General features: G+C 31.9%; 1 protein-coding gene across 1 annotated transcript; it reads right to left on the reverse strand.

The window, feature by feature from the left end:
* Positions 1 to 1,048: 1,048 nt before the first annotated feature.
* Positions 1,049 to 20,764, reverse strand: LOC143047690 (uncharacterized). Its single transcript, XM_076220899.1, has 7 exons — positions 20,185 to 20,764; positions 19,327 to 19,433; positions 12,880 to 14,139; positions 9,242 to 9,275; positions 5,158 to 5,441; positions 3,102 to 3,144; positions 1,049 to 1,561 (listed from the first exon to the last, which is right to left on the reverse strand). Exons 1-7 carry the CDS (start codon positions 20,402 to 20,404, stop codon positions 1,275 to 1,277), a joined length of 2,235 nt encoding a protein of 744 aa, XP_076077014.1. The 5' UTR covers positions 20,405 to 20,764; the 3' UTR covers positions 1,049 to 1,274.
* Positions 20,765 to 22,066: the final 1,302 nt, after the last annotated feature.

The following is a 22,066-nucleotide window of genomic DNA, read 5'->3' on the forward strand; positions in this document are numbered from 1 at the left end:
ACTAGTATATATAAGATGTATCAGAAGATATTTATTTCTAAATATTTGATCTTTAACAATAAAAAAATCCAGAGATCCGTTTCCAACAAATGTCCTACTTACTTAAAAAATATACCGTCAACCAAAGTACCCACGAATTCGGGGAAAACCACCTATACCATATATGTATTATGTTGACAAGTAGTTTTCTAAATACTAGTATATAATTTTTCATGTAGAATTTGAAAATTATTAATTGGTTATCAAAGGTATCAGGATTATAATTTAGTACGCCAGACGCGCGTTTCGTCTACATAAGACTCATCAGTGACGCTCATATCAAAATATTTATAAAGCCAATCTTAAACTATTGAAAACAGACTAGTCTTATAATAGTACTTTGATGCGGTTTTCTTGAAGAAGTACACTGATTCAAAAAAATATATAAAGGTTGACATCGTCAAAATGCTGACCTTATTAAGTTTTGACTGATTGATATTCCAAGAGACAGTCGGTGTATCAAATACAAATTACGCGCCCGTACTGACCGACTTATTTATGAAGCAGAGTTTATTCAAAACCTTCGGAAAGAAAAAAAACCCAACAGGTTATTAGACAAACGTGTTTATTTTACTTTCAGATATAAAAATATTGCCCTGTCACTAAATAAGCTACATTTAAGCGAAACAAGCATCTCATATATCAATGAGTGCCTGGGATTTAGGATACTACCGCAACTAAAAGGTCTCCTTCATATATTGATTGTATGCTCGATGTTGACACAGATGGAAGACCTTATACTGGGCGAGGTAATTTATAGGAAGATTGCACACAAGAAGAATTAGTTTTTATAGAAAATGGCCCTTTCTAACAAGATCATTTAAACTTTGATTCAGGTTCCCAATACGTTTAAGTTATGTTCGGTAACATTTTGTAAAAAATATTTTTATAATCAATAAATGACTTGATCGTGGGTAACGACTATTGCCTACAATTTTTATTTCTATAATTCAATCGTTTCGTATTTCGTTTTACCTTACAATTCGATAAAGTCCAAGCAACATAATAGTCAAACAAATCACTTTTATAGCATGAAAAATGTTCGAAGGTATGCTTTTAAAATATTTGCCGGGGTAATAATCTTTCAAACAATTGATTGGCAACTAGTTCATGTTTTCATGTAAATATTCTGACATATCATCAAGTGGACATTGTCTCACTGTAAACATGGATACACATTAATGTATTCAAAGTTCATAGAGAAGATAACTGTTCTTTGTGTCGTTTTCTATTCCTTAGAATGATATGTTCTTCAGGCAACCTATTTTCCCAATTCTATGTAAAGCCTTGATGAGGTCTTTTACTGTTGGTTTAGGAAATTTTGTTTGACTCCAAACTTGCAGTATGACTTTGTTCTGTTGCACTAATTTTCCTTTGTGTTCGTATTGAATTCCCTGGATCACAGTGCTGTCCAATCCGAGTTCTATACCAAGTTGCATACCACTATTTCCAATATAATGGTTAGACAATTTCTGCAATGTATAGTTCGATGGTACTGTGTTCGTCTTATTTTCTTGAATACCTAGAGAAGTAAGAATAAGCTGCAAAATTAACTTCACACAGATTTTTAAAAAATACGTTTGAATTGTAATATTTAACAAACAATCTGGTAGTCGCCCTGAGTTATAATTTCTACATTTTCTACGCAATATTTTTTAATTTTTAGGTTCCTTTACAATGAGGATTAATATGCTATGTTTTATTTAACTGTTCCGATTAAGCTCAATGTTTTTTTTTCCAAGTTTCAATCATTGGTTCTAATTTTTGGATTAAAACTGGATTAAAGATGCTACAAAGACGAGGAGACCTACCGCGTACTAGTATGTCTATGTTTGCAAATCATAGATTTCAGATTATTTATAATCAATTTCCCATTCTACAGTAGTCAAATGTCATAGCTTTAAACCTGGAATGTAAATGTTGCTTCGAATAGATAGAACTGGTCAAATATAGGCTATGTCATTGACAAATAAATACTGTTCACCCAAAGACTACTTGTTTTTTACTGGTTCCAACGTTTGCTCATCAATAAACTTGTTCTTTACGTTTGTTGATACTCTAATGCAATTTGCTATTTTCTTAAGTATAAAAATAGGATTGAAAATGATTAAAGTCACAAGGGTTTGTAACGCAAAACGACCAGGTGGTTCAACAGGAAATCAAAACAACAGTATGTCAGCATGTCTTGTTCACAACTTTGATGTCATACCTGGGCTAAAAGTGCTGATTTGGGTTTTATCAATTCTGATTTTTCCTGATAAAAGGGGAAGTAAAAATCAAATCAAAAGTTAATTTCTTCCTGTTACCACGGAAAGATGATATCAAATAGGGGGTAAGTGAGAATTGTATTTAAGATTTTCAAAGTTTCTACTAAATAAGTCTTTTAACGATTAGTCATTACTTACAGTCTGACCGACTTCTTATTCAGCATAATCTTTGCTCACTGTTCACTGACATTTGCCATTTCCTATGATGTTATGTACATCGTTTTTGGGATCATGTTTAAAAAACGTCATGAGGTCACTTTTTAGCAAATTGACGGGCTTATGTTTAACATTAAAATTGTACTAAAGGTCACAATTTCTTTAAAATGTGTGAATCTTTGGTTGGCATATTCAGCATAGTTTTATTGAAAGTGTTTCAAAGAAAAAAAATAGGCAGGTAGGTAAAATATGAATATAATCTAATAGGCAGGTGTCAAGCAATATTTCTTTCAAATTCATATTTTTTTTAATTAATATAATATACCTTTATTTACCTTTCTCAGAAATATAAATTCACTAATATATACAGTTGTCTTCACTATTTTTATCATTAATTGGTAAAACATTGTCAACCAGACCTGCGGAGACTAGGCAGAACACATTTTCAATGATAGAGACAGTGATGCTGCAATCTCTATGCCTCCATCAGCGTTCTCTAAAAAAAATCCTGTCAGATACATGTAGTATGAGCGCACACATTCAGTGTGATATGACGGTCATTTTGAAGATCTTATTATGACATTACATCTCTGAATGGACATGTCAAGGCATATTATGAAAATTACAATTTTTACTTACTAAACCTTTTAAGTATGTCGTCAACATCTACATCCCTACATATCTGAAATTGTAAATAAGCAATTATAGTTTTAGTTCCTGTTTGGTCGTGTAGCCCAGAACGAAAAGTATCGTGTTCATGGGTATATTCAATAAGTTAAATCCATAAAAACTGATAAAATGAAACGTTATTAATCAATGGAACAAGTAAAAACAACAGTCATATTCCTAACTTGGTACATGCATAGTCCGACGATGAATTAATCTAAAAATGATGCCAACGACAAAAAAGGTTTTAGTGGATATTAAATTTGACAAAGACACCAACTAACACACAAATCTTAAAAAAAAATGTTCGTTTATAAATTTATCAAATGATTAATGAAGTAATTATATCATCGAATGAAAGTCAAAGTAATACACATCTTTACATCTAACAAAATACCGCGAGTTACTGTTAGTAACAGAAACAATTGACCAACTACTAATTTCTGCCAAATAACACTACTAGAATCTAAAAAATTAAACATAGTATATGATTCGTTAAAATAATCATACAAAATTTCAATGAACTTCAAAATTTGTCATTTTTGAAGAAATACGGGTGTGTTTACAGGGTACGCGTCTCTTGTTATTCATACAGGATAGATCAGGATAAATTAACTTAATCGCGACAATTGAATACATGTATTATAATGCTGATACACCTTTATGTCTTGGTTATAGTTCAGGAATAAATGTTAATAAATATATCAAATATTGAGACCTGGTAAGTGTATGTAATTGTTATTAACTCGAAGCCATAAAACAAGATTCAACCAACTATGTATCTGAAAATGTCCTGTACCAAGTCAGGAATCTATTAGTTGTTATCAAAAAGTCCGTTTCTACGTATGATGTGGTTTGTTTTCGTTGCAGTTCAGTGTGTATGTTCCGGACCATATGCATATTTTGACCATACGCGTATGGTCATGACCATATGCGTATACTCATATGGTCCGACCATACCCGTATGGTCCGACCGTACGCGTGTGGTTGGACCATATGAGTATAATACTCGTTTTGTTATTAACGGGCCGGACCATATGAGTATTTAGACCATTTAGGTATTTTTTTTCAAATTACATTATAAGCGTTTCAATAATACAAAAACTTTATCTAAAAAAGCAATGATCGATGACAGTTTGTTAATTTTATATTTCAAAAATTACGTAAAAATTAAATATTGATGCCATAGTTAGTTTTCATCGCTAGTTACATTCATGCATAAAGACTTGGGGTGTCATTTACTAACACACGGTATCATGTTTTTTTTTTTGCATTTGCGAGTCTTGGTAGTGCACGATCCATCTAGTTACACCTTTTGTTTGCGAGTGAAAAGCTAGCCTTTTTGCAGCTACGTACAGTGAAACCGAGGTCTTTGGCCATTCTGATCTCTACGGTGTTTTTAAGAAGCTCTTACTAGATCTCGAATATCGCAAAATGACTGCAATACCCAATATTCACAAGACATTTAAAATAAACTATGTTACTTTCCAGTAACTTGTCGACATATTGTTATTCATCCGTAATAAAAAAATCGGCAATGGTCATCGGTAATGACCATCGGTATAAGATGTGTTTATTATAGTTTTTACAAGTAAGTAAAATAAACTTTGTGAAACTTCTAATTTTTATTTAGCTAATCTTTTTATCATAATATAATTAAAATAACCTATATGATAGCGTCTTTTTTAATGAACGGTCATACAATGTGAAGAGTTTAGAAGTATTAAAAGTAAGCTTTAATAGAATGTTAATTACCCCGACCATACGCGTACGGTCGGACCATACGAGTATGGTCGGACCATATGAGTATATACCAATATGGTCATGACCATACGCGTATAGTTCAAATACTCATATGGTCCGGAACATGTACATGTTGTTTCCCTCTTATAATTGATGTGTTTCCCTCAGTTTTAGTTTGTAACACAGATTTCTTTTGTCTTTATTGATTTATGACCATTGATCAGCGGTATTCAACAGTTGCCTTAATTAATTAAGCCTATTATCTAATTAATATATAGCGATATACCTCACAAAGTAAATGCTTGTCAAGGTTAATCGCAGCAAACGCATCTTCGATTATCCTGAAAGACGAATCTATTGTTCGCTGCTTCCATTTCAACATAACTGTAAATTTGAAATCGTTTTCGTGAAAAGCGGGTGAATTGAACTGCGCCTCTACTTCCTCCCAGTCTCTTACTTCTAATCCAAGCATAACTAATAATTGTCGACAACTTTCAGTTCCGATATTTGATGCTAGTCTTCTAATTTGTTTGTCAGATGGGGATTGCTCCATTTCTAATCTGTTAAGTCCTGTTATATTAAAGTAATTATACACATTATCAACAATTTGTTTGTCAAGATTGTATAAATAATGTGCCTTTTAAGAATACTTTACAGTGTAATAAAAATGGACAGTAACATATATTACTGTATGCATATCTAAACGTATAAAATGTGTAATATAAAAGCAAACAAGTAATTTAATTATTATTAATTATACTTTTTTTTGTAATTTTCGTATTTTTCAATAACCATGAATCAAAATCGGCGAAGATTTCCTCAAACAATAAAAAGTGTGACAAAAATACCGTACTTCAAGGAAAATTCAAACGGATAGTCCCCAATCAAATTACAAAATCACAATCTCAAACACATCAAACGAATCGCTAAAAACTGTCATAGTTATGACTTGGCACAGGTTTTTTCTGATGTAGAAAATTGTTGATTAAATCTCGTTTTATAGCTAGCTTAACCGTTCATTTGTATGACAGTCGCATAAAATACCATTATATTGACAATGGTGTGTGAAAACAATAAACAGACAAAAAGGGGGAACATTACAAAAATAGGGATACAGCAGTCACCATTGTGTTATTATCTTATTCAATATAAAAACAAAAAAATATATTAACAAAGAAACACAAAAGGAATATTTACAAAGCACATAAGCAAAAATGAAAGTCAAGAAGCGTCACCGTCGTTACAGTAATAATGTTAAACTGACTGAAAATGTTAACCTAGAAATCAATGAATGTCCGTGAGAAAATTTTAAGTAATAAGATTTATTCCTATGAAGAATAAATCCGGTTATCGGAGGAAAGTGGGCTTAAGTTTTGGGAGTTGTCCCGCTTTGTACAAAGCAGAGACAAGACGTAGAAAATTAGGTTCCGTATAAACTAACAAATGTTGTTTCAAAAGATACCCACCCACCCACCACTAAAATGTAATTAATATGACTTTTGTATATATGTTATATCATGATGTTCGATGTTCTGCTGTTTTTGTTCTATTTTCAGGTTGAAAAGATTGATAGTTTATTTCGATTATAATCCCAGTCCTTCGTCGCGGCTTCAGACAAAGACTTCCAGACTTCCACCATTTGGCGAAAATAGCGACACAACATCTACAAATATATTATGCTTCTTATAATGGAATTATGTATCCGCTGAGCATCTGTTTCCCAGGGCCAGCATCCGATATATTTTGGAAGCAATAATGTTAATAAGGATATTATGTTGATATATAAGGAAATTACATGATAAGGAATAACAATAAGGTGGAAATATAGGCAATAATAAGGAATGGACAATAATGTGCAAATAAGGAAAAAGGAATGGACAATAAGGTTTAATTATATTATATACATGTACTAGGGACTTGCCAATTATGTTTCTCGGCAGTCTCATTCTTTGTCAAGCCGTGGCCGTACAATTTTGTACTTTTGCCAAATAAAATATTTCTTACTTTATATTTGTATGTCATTTGGCCCAACGTTGTCTCAGATAATTACGTTTTTGCATGAATAATTGTTCAGGTCATTTGATCCAAAGCGGCCCCTATTTATTGTCTTTTCTTAATAAATCATCGAAACCAATTACTCGATTCATTCAGTTTGATTTCATTTATAATACAAGTAATTATCGGATATATTTTTTCATTTTCAAATTTGAAGGTTTTGTCAAATTATTTAAAAAAACATAAAAAGTATGTGACCAAGTTTTCTATTTAGCTACCGCGTGACGGTTTGTGCAAAAAAACATTCTTCATAAGAATAAGACTTTACCGTAAAAGAAATTGTACGTCAAGATAGTTCATTTTCACAATTTGCCAAACAATACCAAAAACGGATTCGCACTACTCGTTTTTCTTCTTTTAAGCAATTAGAGGCTGTCAGAGCGACAACAGACCGTTATGAGAAACAGTACAGACAGCACTGGAAACACCATTTTTCAAACCTCTGCAGATCCTTGATATTCGGTGTTTTTAATTTTTCAGAATGGAGGCAAAGTAGATATCGACTAGTCTACTATTGATGATTGTATATTGACCTGTTGTCATAGTGTTTGCTTCGTTTGACTGTCCACATATCCTCTTATTTCAATCTATCAAATATTTTGCTTTTGAAACAAAATACTTTTAATTCTTTTTAAATGAATTTTTAAAGTAATTACATAAGTTGCATTTCAGATTCTTGTTCAACTTATTTATCTATGTTGAATGAAACTATTTAATTGAAACCCAAATACGTCCCCCTTTTTCATCTCCAACCAAGAAAATAATGAAATTTTACGAATATCATCCTTTATTCTGACATTTGTTACTGGGGGATATGGAACATTTTATATTTGTAAAATGAAATGTTCAATGTTTTTCACGGAAAGCATGAATATACTAATCATTCGATAAACACAAAATTAAAATGCATCTATGTATGCATGTAAAAAATAATAAAAACCTTTCGGAATTCATCGTAGTGAGATTAAGATAAAAGAGTACGATGTAATTTTACAACTACTAAATATATTAAACCAAGAGTTCCATGTGATGATGTTATAAGTTTCCTTGATGCCGTCACGAATTGACTGACTTTTATAGTCGAAATTCAGTTTCATAGATGACAACAGATATTTTCCATTGTCGTAGCCACAATTCCGTCCTCTTCTTCGTTTTTTATCTACCGTATTAGATTTATCAATGGGTTTAACGGTTGTTTGTGGTGTTTTTTATTGCTCAGTCTTTAGTTTCTATGTTGTGTTTTGTTAACTATTAATTATAGTTTTACTTTTTTTTCATTGGAATTGCTGTAATATTTTCTACTTCTGAGTTTAAATATCCCCTTTGTGTTTTTTGTATATGTAATACCCCTTGGTACATATAATATTGTCAATTATAAGTGATTGTTAAGTTAAATAAATAAATGATCGTTGATAATAACTATAAACATACGAAATATTATTGAAATCATCAGAAATTAAATTATTCGTTAGCTAATTTTCAGTGAAACCCATTGTTTCAACTGAATTTATCAAGGTACCGCCACAGTTACTTTGTACTTACATTTGTTAGGCCTTCACTTATTTTAAGGCCTTACAACTTACTACTTAACTTCTAACGGAATGACAAATTAATATCTTACTAAAGAAATGATTAGTGTAAGATATTTTACTTAAGAGATAACTGTATTGTATTTGAAGCTTTAAGGACGTCCATCGGTAGTTTTACTGTCGCAAATTTAGTTTACCTGGCGACGCGGAGCGGAGACAGTTTAACGGGTATTTGCGACAGTAAAACTACCGATGGACGTCCGCAAAGCTTCAAATACAATACAGTTATCTCTATTCTAATGCAAAACAAGTTTATAATTAAATTTCAATCATTATTTCAGTGTAAAATGTTCATTAAAGAAAATTCCGCGAAAAGATGTTATGTTCTATGGTCCCTACACTAGGTGACGTCATAGGTATGCTTCCGGCGTCAAACATAAACACCGGCCGTTTTCTGGCTTCTGTGCCGCTTCAGAATGTAATAAAATTTGATAAAAAGAAGATTTTTAGGCGCAACAAGTGAGTTTTTTGTTTATTATTGTAGAAATAACATGTAAATACATTCCGAAATTTAAAATGTCGGCTTCCTTAGTTACAGACAAGGAGATAGAGAATTTTACGCTTGCTGTTATCCAATCAGAACAATTGTTACAAAATAATTGCATTAGAATTAAGTGTATACGACGGAATTTCCTTAACTAAAGTGTTTTATAAGGAAAAGCTTCACTTTCATTGCTTTCTATTTACGGGCCTACATCATTAAAGTCCTTGTCTATGATTTCATACCTCTGCAAGAAACCGCACATTGATCACGAGCAGCCTACAATAAGAAAATGAATAGAGATAATATTACTAGATTGACTGATTGTTGATGAAAGTTCATTGGCAAATATTTAATGCATATTCAGGATGAGAATAACATAGTAGTTAACACGAAAGGTATTTTCTACGAAGAAAAGCTGGAACTTTAAACTGTCAATGGAAAAGTTTGCCCTTAAATCAATTCACTTACAGACCCTAAAAAATACCTTTGCAAGGGTTCTGCATCTTTCACTGAGCGTGCCACTTACCCTTCCGATTGGACTTGGTTTGTATAGGTACACCCATGGTAAAGCTAGTATAACCGTGTCGGTATGACTATTGTTAATCAATGTATAACCAGACAAACAGGAATTAAGTTTCATATGATATTTGTTTAAAGCTGCCTATTTTGGTATGATATCTTAGTGCAAATTAACAATTCGTACGTTGTGAATTGTAATGAAGAATTAACTGTCACATTTGCTGAAGTGACGGATAATGTTACATTGTGCATGGTGCGTTGTTTTCTCACAGAATGATACAAGTCAGTACGACAGAAGATGCACTAAGCATCATTGCAAACATAGTTTAGGAAGGCCGAGAACTCGAGTACGGATTCTCGTTTGTTTTTTTTATAATTTTTGAGATATTTCTACTCACATTCTCCTCACTTTAGCCCCTCCTTTTGAATTATCCCCCCTTCGTAATACTAATTTATATCTATTAATAATTTAAATATGTTTATCTATATTTGCAAAACGTGTGTTAGCAGTACAAGCAACGTCCGTTGCTTCCGAGTGGATTTGTTTCATGTGCAGGACTTGTTGTTATGTTGTGGATCAGATCATATTTATACAAAAAGAAAACAATTAAAGTGTCCTGAAATGAACCCTACGCAACTGATAAGAGACATCTTTGACGGTGTTTGTATTCGGATCAAGACTTTCATGGATTAATAACACACAAGTCGTAAACTTACTTTTGATAGTTTATCAATACAATTGAGAATGGAAATGGGAATATGTCAAAAGGACCACAACCCGACCAATGAAAACACTACTTATTGATAATAAACTCATCATATATACCAGGATTGAAATTTAGATTATGATCATTACCGAACTGAACAAAGAAATAACACGACGGGTGCCGTATACGGTGCAGGAAATGCTTACCCTTCCGGAGCACCTGATTTAACTCCCGGTTTTTAGTGGAGTTCGTGTTGTTTCTTAATTATTATTTATAATTGTTGATGTAAAAGTCCTTTGGTTTTGTGAGTCTTTGTTTACTCCTTGGTTTTGATTGTTATTGTCTTAGTATTTGCTCCAGACACGTTTCGTCTACAAAAGACTCATCAGTGATATGAGAGGTATATTTAATGTAATATATGTTTTTTTAAATACTCTGTTAGGCAACACCAATTTAATTTCTTGTTCTACGGATTTTTAGACTCCAAAATTTGGGGCGAGCGAGCGATTTGAAAATTTTAATAAAAAAATATTTAATTTGCAAATTTTTGAGGCGAAGCTTGAAAAGTAAAGTCGAGCGATTATAATTTTTTTTTTGTAAACATAAAATAATAGGTTTTGACAATATTAAAACTTGATTTATCACTTGTACTTTGACATTTCTTTAATTTCTGGAGTATTTTTTCCCTGTTCACCAAGAAATAATTAAATCTGGTCTATGTATGTGTGACTGACAATGAGACAATTCTCCATCCAAATCATAATCAGTTTAGGGCAACCCCTTAATGTTATAAATATCCCTTTTACATGTTTTATGAGGGATCAATATAAGTCATAATATATTTGTTTGTACAAAAGGGCTCATATTTTCTCATAGAACTATATATCTATCTGGTATTAAATGGTCAAAACATGTCCAAGAATTTAGTAATATTCCTGGACTTTAACCATGTTAACACATTTACTTTAACAGTTTAATATTATTCAAAATAAGTGGACCCCTCTTTTAGAAAAAATTGTTTAAAATATGATGTAACTCTCCTCTTTTTGAGTACAAAATTCTTTTTTAAGTGTTCAAAGGTTTTGTATAGAAGAACTATACAAATCCTTGGTATTTCTATTTTCTTTTCTACATCATGTACATCAGTAAAATGACCCCTTGTCTGAGGGAGGGTTGTTCTCAACCTGATAATAACAAACACAGGTCAAAGTAAGGCCTTTTACACAGGGCTTTGATACAGACCAAACAGCAAGCTATAAAGGACCCCAAAATTATTATCGTACACAATTCGAACAGGAAAACCAACGATCTAATTTATATATCCAAACGGGAAAATACCAATGAACACCATCAACAAACGATAACTGCTGAACGACATGCTCCTGAATCAATCAGGACAGGTGCATAAACATGCAGCGGCTATGGATAGTTTTGTTTCGCCAGCATACAATATAATTGCAGTTGAAGGCAAATCCTTCAGAAGTTCTTTGTACTTTATTCTAACAACGAACATTTTTTAAAAGGGAATATAAGTAAGGGGGAAAGAAACCAATGTTTTGTTCTTCACGGAAATACCCGCTGTTATAACTTTTTATCGGAGCACTCCAGGTTTCATGCTGAAACAAATATTCTCACAGATATTTACACAGTGTGATGGGGTGCTTTTATGTTTAAAATAGTTATATACAGGTTAGACTGTGATTTAACAAATGTTGATATCTTTTTATAATATTTACAACAAAAAAAAACGGTGCGGGAAATGGACATGATTACAATTCCGGATGCGGGAAGCGGGAATATAAAAAAATAAAAAAATTCTGTTTTGAAAAAAATAGGTGCGGGCGGGTCCGTCGAACAAGGGATCAAATTGGTGTGGCCTTATTGTTTAATATATAATAAAATCATCATAGATCCTAGAATTTAAATTTGTATTTGTACCAGATGCACGTTTCGTCTCAAATTTGACTCATCAGTGACGCTCGAATCCTAAACGTTAATACCAAAATAAAGTACGAAGTTGAAGATCATAGAGAACCAAAAATTCCTAAAAGTTTTGCCAAATACAAGGTTATCTATTCCTAATGTTTTGTAAACAATATATTGCTAATAAATTATAGGACAAGTCGTAATATAAAAATATACTGATTCCACAGAAACAGATGATACAGATTGTCTATCAAGTCGGACCTTCTTAGATATTGATGGTTTAATTGCTAAGCATGTTTCTGGTTTGTTTCATAAACACACCAGCAGTAATTACTATAGTAATAGTTTTTTTAGAAACGGTGGTCAGTTATTCATTATTCAATAGGCACAAGTAAGGAGAAGCGATGAACACATAACCGAGGATCAAGTTATATTTTGTAGTAAAACAGTTTGAACTTTAAATTAAACGTATGTATTGCGTTAAAATGCCAAGCGTTGTCATCAATCATAATTTTGTTGATGGAAGGTAATGCAAAAAACATATCGCAATACTTTTAACCAGACGTTTAAGATGTATCCAAATACTTGAGTACTTGCGCGTATCATGACTCAATTATTAAATTTGAGATCCTTTGACATGCCTACTTTAACTATTAAATATATGTGTTTTAATGAAAATGCGTGAAACAAAATAAAAACCAATGCGTCATAAAAAATTAAAAACCAACCTTGTCTGCGAGCCACAATTTTAGACAGCTGACATCGTGACATTTCTTGTGCGTATCGCATCGCCATTGATGACATGGTATTCTATCATGAAGGAAGAAACATAATGTTTTATTGCAATGAACTCCAAACTCAATTTTAAATGGCATCACCATATGAGATTCGGCTTTTTGTTCTTTGGCGTTCATTTCCGCCGATAGTGTGGAGTAAAATTCAGAAATTCTGTGAACTGCTGCAGTCAAACATTCCTGGACGGAAGTTGCAAGTGTTGGTAAAATGTTTTCTTTTTTCTCTGTATGAATAAGTGACACTACAACTCTATTTTCGATAACCTGGACTGCTACATCATGTTTGCTGTCTACTTCTACAACTGCGAGATCGCTGAAGAGCATATGCGTTTTGCTTTTGTAATTTTTTACATCCCACATGTCGACAAAGGAAGCAAGAAACCTATATTGAAATGCAGGTGGTATCACTTTTTCTATAAACCTATATGACAGTAAAATAGCATTTTTAGAAGTACAAAATTTGTTAAGGTATTTTGTATTGTTTGGACTGGTAATCATAAATGGAACCAGAAATTGTGAAACGCTTTGCAATGGAGTACTCAGGTCATCTTCGAATGTTCTTGAAGCAACTAGTATATCAAGGTGAACCAAAATTTCAATTATGAAATCTTTGTATGGTAGAATATGCTTAAATGTGGCTTGATTCCAAATAAAGTAAATATTGTCACGACTGATTGCTCCTGTCTGCTGCATGGTTTGAAGAATTTGTTGAAATCGTTTTCCTTTTGGCCAAAACTGCTTCTCTGTAACAATTGATCTCAAAACCTCCACCAAGTATGATGGTGTAATTATTACAAAGTCACGAAGATTTGCTATGTCAAAGTAGAGTAATTTACCTAAAGAATGTTGTGCTTTCAAAAACGTTTCCAGTTGCTTATCTGTTAATACCATCGTTTCATTTTGAGTATTTAGCTTTCTTATCTGTTCTTTCAGCATGATGTTAACACCTTTCTCTGCTTGCTGGGACAGTTGTAATTCTAACGGGACCCAGGCTGTGGGCATAAGTTCACCCCATCGTGGATGCTCTGTTGCTCTATCCATCAAGCGTTGTCGTAATGCTTGGATCTCTGGATCAGCTGTATCCATAGCATTTACAAAAACTAGCGGATTGAATTCAAGATGTGTGAGCCCTGCGTGAGATTGAAACAGATCTTGCAGTTCTTTCATTAGTTTCTGTTTGTGTTTATCAATATTCTGAAAAAAAATCAAATGTTATTGCAAGAATAAACCGTTAAATAGTTCGATATGTCATTCACGATAAGCCATTTCACAACATGCACAAGTGAAAAATAAAATATTAAAAATACCAAACTCCGAGTTAAATCAAATTAAAAATTTTCCTTAGCAAATGTTCAAATCAAAGACATCAAACAAATGGATTTGGTACAGACACTTCCTTATGTTGAAAATGGTGGATTAAACCTTGTTTTTAGCTAACAAAGACTCTCACTTGTATGACAGTCGCATATTATTATATTATATTGACAACAATGTGTAAGCTAACAAACAAGATATAATATGTAAAAGTGTCAAAAATAGGGACACATGCACAGCAGTCAACATTGTGTTATAATCTATTTTATTTATAGCATTAAGAAACAGGGAATACAATCTAATCATCAACGAAATATATCATTGATTTATACAAGTTGCGTACTTTATATGTCAATGATAAATTTGATTTCGAACATCGAACATCGAAAGGAAGAAGTTCATAGAAGATTGAAATGAACAGTTTTGAAGTACACAATAATGCAAGTCTATGATTGCAATTGAAATATCTTAAAGAAGCTCCTATAAAACAAAACGGAAAAAAAATCATGTAAGTCTAATACAATTAAAATCTAAATTGTAAGTGCTCTCTGACTATGAAATAATCAAGGTAGTACATTGTTAATAGTTAATATTCTAATTATTTACGTATTAAAGTCTGTTAATAAGTCTAAAATAAAATTCAAATTTCAGATCTAAATGTTTTATTGCTTTTTTCCATCATAGACAAGTCAACAGTTTAGATGTATCTATCCTCCATAACTACTAAAGTATATGTACATGTAAAATCTAAATTTATTCAATCAGGAACAGAAGAGTGAGGAACAAAACCAAAAGAACATCAGTTCACAAAAGTGGATGACAAACTGACAACCTCATTTCTAAAAAACTAAAAACGACCAAAAGACAAACAGTATGCTAAAAACAACGTAGAAAACTAAATATTGGGTAAAACCCAACCAAAAATCAGGGATGATCCAGAATGGTAAGCAGATAGATATTGCTCCACATGTGAAACATGTAGTGTTACTCGTGTAAGTATAATCTAAGTTATAAGCAACGTCATATACAAGGAAAAGAGAACGGGTTTAATATCTATTTGTGACCTTCTATAAGGTATTAGACAAGTAATATCATAGCAGATTTGAATAAAACTCTGACAACTGTCGGACTAGTCCTGAAGTTTGTCGGAATAAGATAAGACATCTAACAATAAGTTGCTTTTTTTCTTGTGATGTATATAAAACGTTGTGCACGATGTTCCTTCAATACGACGTTACACCAAAAATGCGGGGTCAAAGTTTTTTTTTACTTCGATTAATTTTTACAAGTTTTATTCATTTTTTTTTATTTGTTGTTGGTTGAATCTGGTTCTGTTATTTTTGTGATGTACTCAAGTTGTGGAAATCGATTTAATAATATTTACCCTTTACGTTCTTTCACCTAAAAATGCAGTACTGTCGCAAGTAATGTAGGAAGGAAAAATGGGACGGAAGTACATGTATACGGTTTTGCATAAATAAATATTCTTTTTTTAGATGTACAAATTTTTTATCATAGTATGTTTAACTTTCATGGTGCATATTATCTTTCAAATTAAAATTTCTATATTTTAATTTAACCCCAATACATAAATATCTGACACTGAAAGTAAATCGAAACATGTTTAACCTCGGTTAATTTGAATAGAATTGTATTTTCCCTGCACATAATTTTTCGAAATACACCCCTTCAATTACTTGAACCTTGGCTTTCTCAAGTCATCTAAAGTTGCTTGCTTAAATTGTTTAACTTCTTATATACATTTTAAAATATAGTAAACTACTCCTGGATCGCCCTTAAAAACGTCTAATATAATTCAATGAAACGGTTTTCGTCGCTGTTTGGGATTAGTCTTTCAATTACCTCCACTTCATGCTCAAGTTTATATTGACGAAAAGTTCCGGCTTCACTAGTACAGGAATTACTTTCATCACGACAGTTATAACATGAATAGCAGGACAAATCGAAGTAAAACACTCCGTGGACTTGTATTAAGTCTTTTAATATTGGTGAATGCACCTTACTAAAGTGACGACTTTAAATGATCTATTTCGGAGTACTTCCGCAACATAAATTAAAATTCGCATTTTACATTTAGATGACTGTCTTGGTGTTTCCAATTTGTCTTTGCAAAAGTTGAACGAAGTTCATGTCATGAGATTTTCCCCCCATTTTACCATCCTTAAAATAAATCGTTGACAGCTATAAACGATTAATAAAAATAGCAAAATTCAACCTGTGTCGATTCTATGTCCCCGGCCGGAGTCTATAGCAATATGCACTATTCCTTTTTTTTTGGCAGCCATCAACATTCTTTCCAAATTTCATCACACGATTTGTTTAAATTATCATGACCATTAAATTGACACTTTAGCACATGTAACGTCGAAAATTAGCGTTTTTTTAATTTTTCGATGTTTTCAGACGTTTGGACTTATTGGCTACCGTTTTGTAATGTGTTGAAGCATTTTATTCCTTTAAGACCCAAATATTTAGTTAACAAGAAAATCTTTGTGTATCTAACTTTTGTTTTGATCAATTATAAATACCTTATTGAAATATCAGTTAAAAAATACGCGTCAACTGCTTTGAAAAATGAAATATCAACTTAGAGAAAGTGGCTACCGCTTGAAAAACGACTGTGTAGAGAAGATTTTATAGAGTCTGCAATATTTTAACTCACGAACAATGAAGCAAATAATTGTACGTATGGTAGATTTTATTATCGTCTTACTCTTTTTTTTCATTTTCTGCTATATCTACTTATAAAATTCACTTTCAGTCGTTGAATTAACGAAAAACGTCGTTGGACATTTTTCTTATTCCAGCTTAATATGCAGCCACCGATTCAAATGAAATTTTGCAAAATGATGGCTTTAACGCAAAAAAAAAAAAAAAAAAAACACCGACACATGTCCTTGTTCCTCTCAAGTTTCAGGAAGAGCAGAGAATAAGAAATAGGATCACTATACGTAAAAGTTAAAAAAAAGTTTTTTATAAATGTAACGTTGGACATCCATTTTTTTTCACATATATCTGTTATTTTAAAACTCAAATATACTAGATAGTACTTATTATATGATCAAGAGTAATAAAAACATAATTTAAAACAGATATTATTGGATTTGTTTTAATAGTGGTTCGTGTTTGCTGACATTTTTATTTTGTTTTGCGGCGGAAATTTCGAAGATTCTGTTTTAAATCCTAGGGTTGTAGGAACAGCGTGCGTAACGTTTAATTTTTATGACTGAGAGTTAAATAATTCTGTTCTGTTGATATAATTTCTAATGGCATTTAAAAACACAACCTACACATTTTGTCGTTGTAATCGTAAGGGGTAGCTATTTTCAATTATCGAAACAACATTATTGGTTCACAACGGATCAATATTGGCACTAATATTCCATGAAACTAACGTTATTAATGTAAATATTTGGTTAAAGAATATGTACACATTTCTAGCAAAAAGATTTTTTAAACTCAACACTAAGAACGTCTCATTCTATAAACAAACAGATAAAGTATCTAGTTTATATTGTGTTGGATTTTGTCGGGTTATGTAATGTGTCCGGTTGTTTTCTGTAATTAGTTAATACTTCAGTTTTATCATGTATATCTTTTATATAGTCATTTTATAATATTTACTGTTTGCAAAAGTATAAATTATTCTAAATAATAGGGATGTTCTGGTACCTAACAGAAAACCCTGGACGTTTTTGGCACAACTTTTTTTAACTTTTAGTCTTCGATGCTGTTCAACTTTGTACTTGTTTTGGCTTTCAAACTTTTGTATCTGGGCGTCATTAGTAAGTCTTGTGTGGACAAAACGCACTTCTGGCGTATTAAATTTTAAACCTGGTGCCTTTTGTTCGTGTGTTTCTTTGTCAATTGTGTTCTCCTATTGATTTGTATTGTAGTCCTGTAATGTTGTGTTGTCATTTTAATGTTATATTTAACATGGCCATAAAAGAGGGAGGTTTGGCATGCCACAAAACCATTTTCAACCCACCATATTTATCTTTAAAAAATGTCCTGTACCAAGTCAGGAATATGGTCATTGTTATATTATAGTTCGTTTCTTGTGTGTGTTACATTTTCACGTTGTGTTTCTTTTGTGTCATTTGATTCCTCTTATATTTGAGTGTGAATTCACATGATTATAAGACGTGTCACGGTACTTTTATATTCAAAATTCATGTATTTAGTTTTGATGTTATATTTGTTAAACTCATCGGATTTTGTCTAATGCTTAGTTCGTTTCTGTGTGTGTTACATTGCAATGTTGTGTCGTCATTCTCTTATATTTAAAGCGTTTCCCTCGGTTTTGGTTTGTGACCCGGATTTGATTTTTTTCTATCGATTTATGAGTTTTGAACATCGGTATACTACTGTTGCCTTTATTTATAGCAGATATTAATACAAGTCTTTAGATAGAATATTACAAAGTCCGATCTTCATGCATACTTTTGCCTTCATTTGCCAGCTTCTTTACGTTAGCCTCTAATTTATACATTTTTAATGATTCAGAATGTTATTGACAGGTCACTGAAAAATATTTTTTGTCCTGGACGGGGCAAGAAGTTTAAAAATAATATAATGTTGCGATTATTTGGCATGTATAAAAAATATATAGACAAAGCCTTGGATAACAAAAACTTTCCTGCAATAAAAGCAACGGCAGATTTAAATTACTCTTAATTGCAAAGACGAATTTAGGGTACACGAATTCCTGCAACCTATTGGGAAGTAAAATAATTCTCCAGTCTGGTTGAAAATTATATCATGTGTCCACACCCAGTTTTTTAATCTTAGTATCTTTGATTGATTTTATTTCCAATGATCTTACAACGTCCCTTTCTATTTTCTATTCTGAAGATCTTTCAGAATCTTCTAGTTTTGTTGTTATCAAATCCAATATAAAAAATGTCGAAATTTCTTTGGCTCATGTCATAAATATCAGAATAAAAAATCGAAAGGAGTATTGTCAGTAAAATCACTTAATTTAGGACCAAAATAAGCAACCGTTTTTTTCATGTTGCGTAATTTTGATAATACTGGAAACAATACCTTTCTGATCTTGTCTTTATGAGTTGCAACAAAAACAATTCTTGGAAATCCATCCTCTGAACGTTTGCAGTATGTTAAAATAGAGTTCACCCAATGAAGCAGGTAAACTAAAACGGAAATTTATAAGCTAGAAAATAATTAAACAGATGAAAACATGTTCAGGTGCAAACTGTTCTGATTAGGTATGTTGATTATTCTCAAGAATCAGAAATCTTAACTGTCACTTTTTCACACTACAACAAGTGACCCTGAATTCATGGTTTAACATTTTAGCACTGACTCGAAATTTATACCTGGGGTTTTAACACTTTAATAAAGACGGTGAATTTTAAATATGAATAGAAAGAAGTAGGATAACAACAAACTAACACCACAAAAACAAATCAACATACGGTCTTAGACAAAAGGCATATGCAAGATGTCTTATCGGCGATTAAGTTTTCTTCAAGGTTAGACCTGTTTACTTGTAAACTCGCAGACATACATTTAGCAATTACAATCGTTTTATATCTTATTGGTAGAATTATTTATACACACCAACATATGAAGTTAGCACTATATATGCGTTCTTATATACTTGCAGATCTAGCAGAAACAAGTTGTAAATTTAAATTATTTAATATGATTAATAGATACATATTCAAATATATTTCAAAATGTAAATAAGTTTAAAACTGTATCTCTACAAATTGGTTGTTCTTGACTTGCATCTCATTGTAAATTTAGTTATTAATGAATACTATATTGATGTTGTTTTTGTTATAAAGAAATATGCTAATATAGTGTTATATCCTACTAGTTAATTTCAAGTATTTTGTTTTATTCATAGTAAAAAGACATCTTGAAATATTATCTCACCTGCAATATTTGATTTGCCAAAATGACCTGGTAAAAATGATAAATCAGGCAAATGTTTATGGAGATCAATGCTACCATTAAACACTAGAACAAATATCCCCCTGCTTGTGATAAAGAGTTGATGAGTCATGTAGTAATCCTTTTGTCCACCAAAGTCCCAGACATCAATAGGGATTATGTTTTGTTTGTACTTTCCTTCCCTTAAGGATTTGAATACCATTTCGTGCAGTTTGTCACGGGACAATTCATTTTCTACTTCTTTCAGTAAGTTTTCTTTGTATTTTTCTCGCACAGGTTTAGCTGCACTTGTTTCGTGTTGTTTTGAAGATGTGGTAGGACGTGTTTTAGACGGTAGACTGAAGTCAGAAGAGTCACTCGATGTATGAGACACTATTAAATTTTGCTCTGAAGTAGGAGTATCCGTTATCCTGGTTCTTGCTGGAGTGACTTTAAACGCATTTGACGCATTGATTGCTGTGGAATAACCTTTCGAATGCTCTGATTCTGATTCGACTATATTTGAAGTTGTATTTCGTTTTGCAGAAAATAGTCCATGCGTACTGGCTTCTGTGACATCAACATCAAATGCATCATCTAAAAGAATTTACAAAAAATGTGGTATTTCTAACCCTGGTGTTTTTATGTGGTATCATTTTAAATCCACGACTGTTCAGGTATTGTCTATCAAATCATTATGTTGTAAGCATTACATTACATTACATTACCTGTAGACCGTTGTTGTTCGATTATTTCTTTCTTGTGGTTGAAGGAATTAAGATTACTCACTTATTTTTCAAATTGAAACAAGACGTATTTCTGTATCATTTGGTCTCTTGTAGAGAGTTGTCTCATGGGCAGTCATACCATACCCTTTTTCTATCATTTAAAACTATTTCTATCCTTTTTCGGTACTAAAATTTATTATATTTAGGTAGTGCATAACAAAGTATCATGTCTCCCTGGTTTGTGTTGTGTTATGTATCAAATCTTCTCCCCTAAAAAGTCACGAATATTAAGATTTACGACTGCAAAATTTCAATTCATCAGGTTGTGAAGTTTGTGCATGAATTCAATATTAGCAAGTTCCTTCTGTATGGTATTGGTCTATTTTGTGTATATTGGTTGCCTCTTATATATCAGCACTATGGATTTAATCGCCTTTTTTTTATTTAACTTAATAAATTTAGCAAAAAAATGGGATCTTTATGTGCAACAACCTGGTATGTTTTAAGGATTATGGACGTCATTCCCTTTTTTCATCTTTAAACTGTCTTCAAAACAAATTTATAATACCTTGTTTTCCTGAAAATTCTATTGATTCATATAAGCTTGTTTGCTTGTTTTCTGTATGCAAAGACTCCGATTTGGACAAAGTCATCATCATACTCATAAGTATCTCTTTTACAGCATCACCTGTAAATTACAAATTAAATACTATAAACATGTATACATAACGTCATAAATAATCTGGCAATAAAACACTTTATGTATTGAAGCTGTTCGTATGAATTGACAGAACCAAATGTTTAAAACCTCTTTTCGATACATGTGTCACTCTATACAGTGATCACGAATAACAATATGAAAAAAATTCAGCTCTCCATTTCCTAATTTAAATATCGATACAAGCATGTGGCATGACCTTTGGAAATCAGATAGATAAACAGCTTACCTTCAATCACTGTTAAACAAAAAGGTACTAAGTTAAAATCATTATACGCACCTAAACTAATTGCATTGCTTTAAACGCACGTAATTGACAAAGAGTTTTCTTTTCGAAAAAGGAATTATTTTCAATATATTAAAATTATTACGCTAAACGTTTTATTCGAGTGTAATAATTCCAAATGAAATAATTTGGGAATTTGTAGCGTCAACATTT

Source organism: Mytilus galloprovincialis, chromosome 1 (genome assembly GCF_965363235.1).
Source record: "Mytilus galloprovincialis chromosome 1, xbMytGall1.hap1.1, whole genome shotgun sequence".
In the NCBI taxonomy this organism is placed as follows: Eukaryota; Metazoa; Mollusca; class Bivalvia; order Mytilida; family Mytilidae; genus Mytilus; species Mytilus galloprovincialis.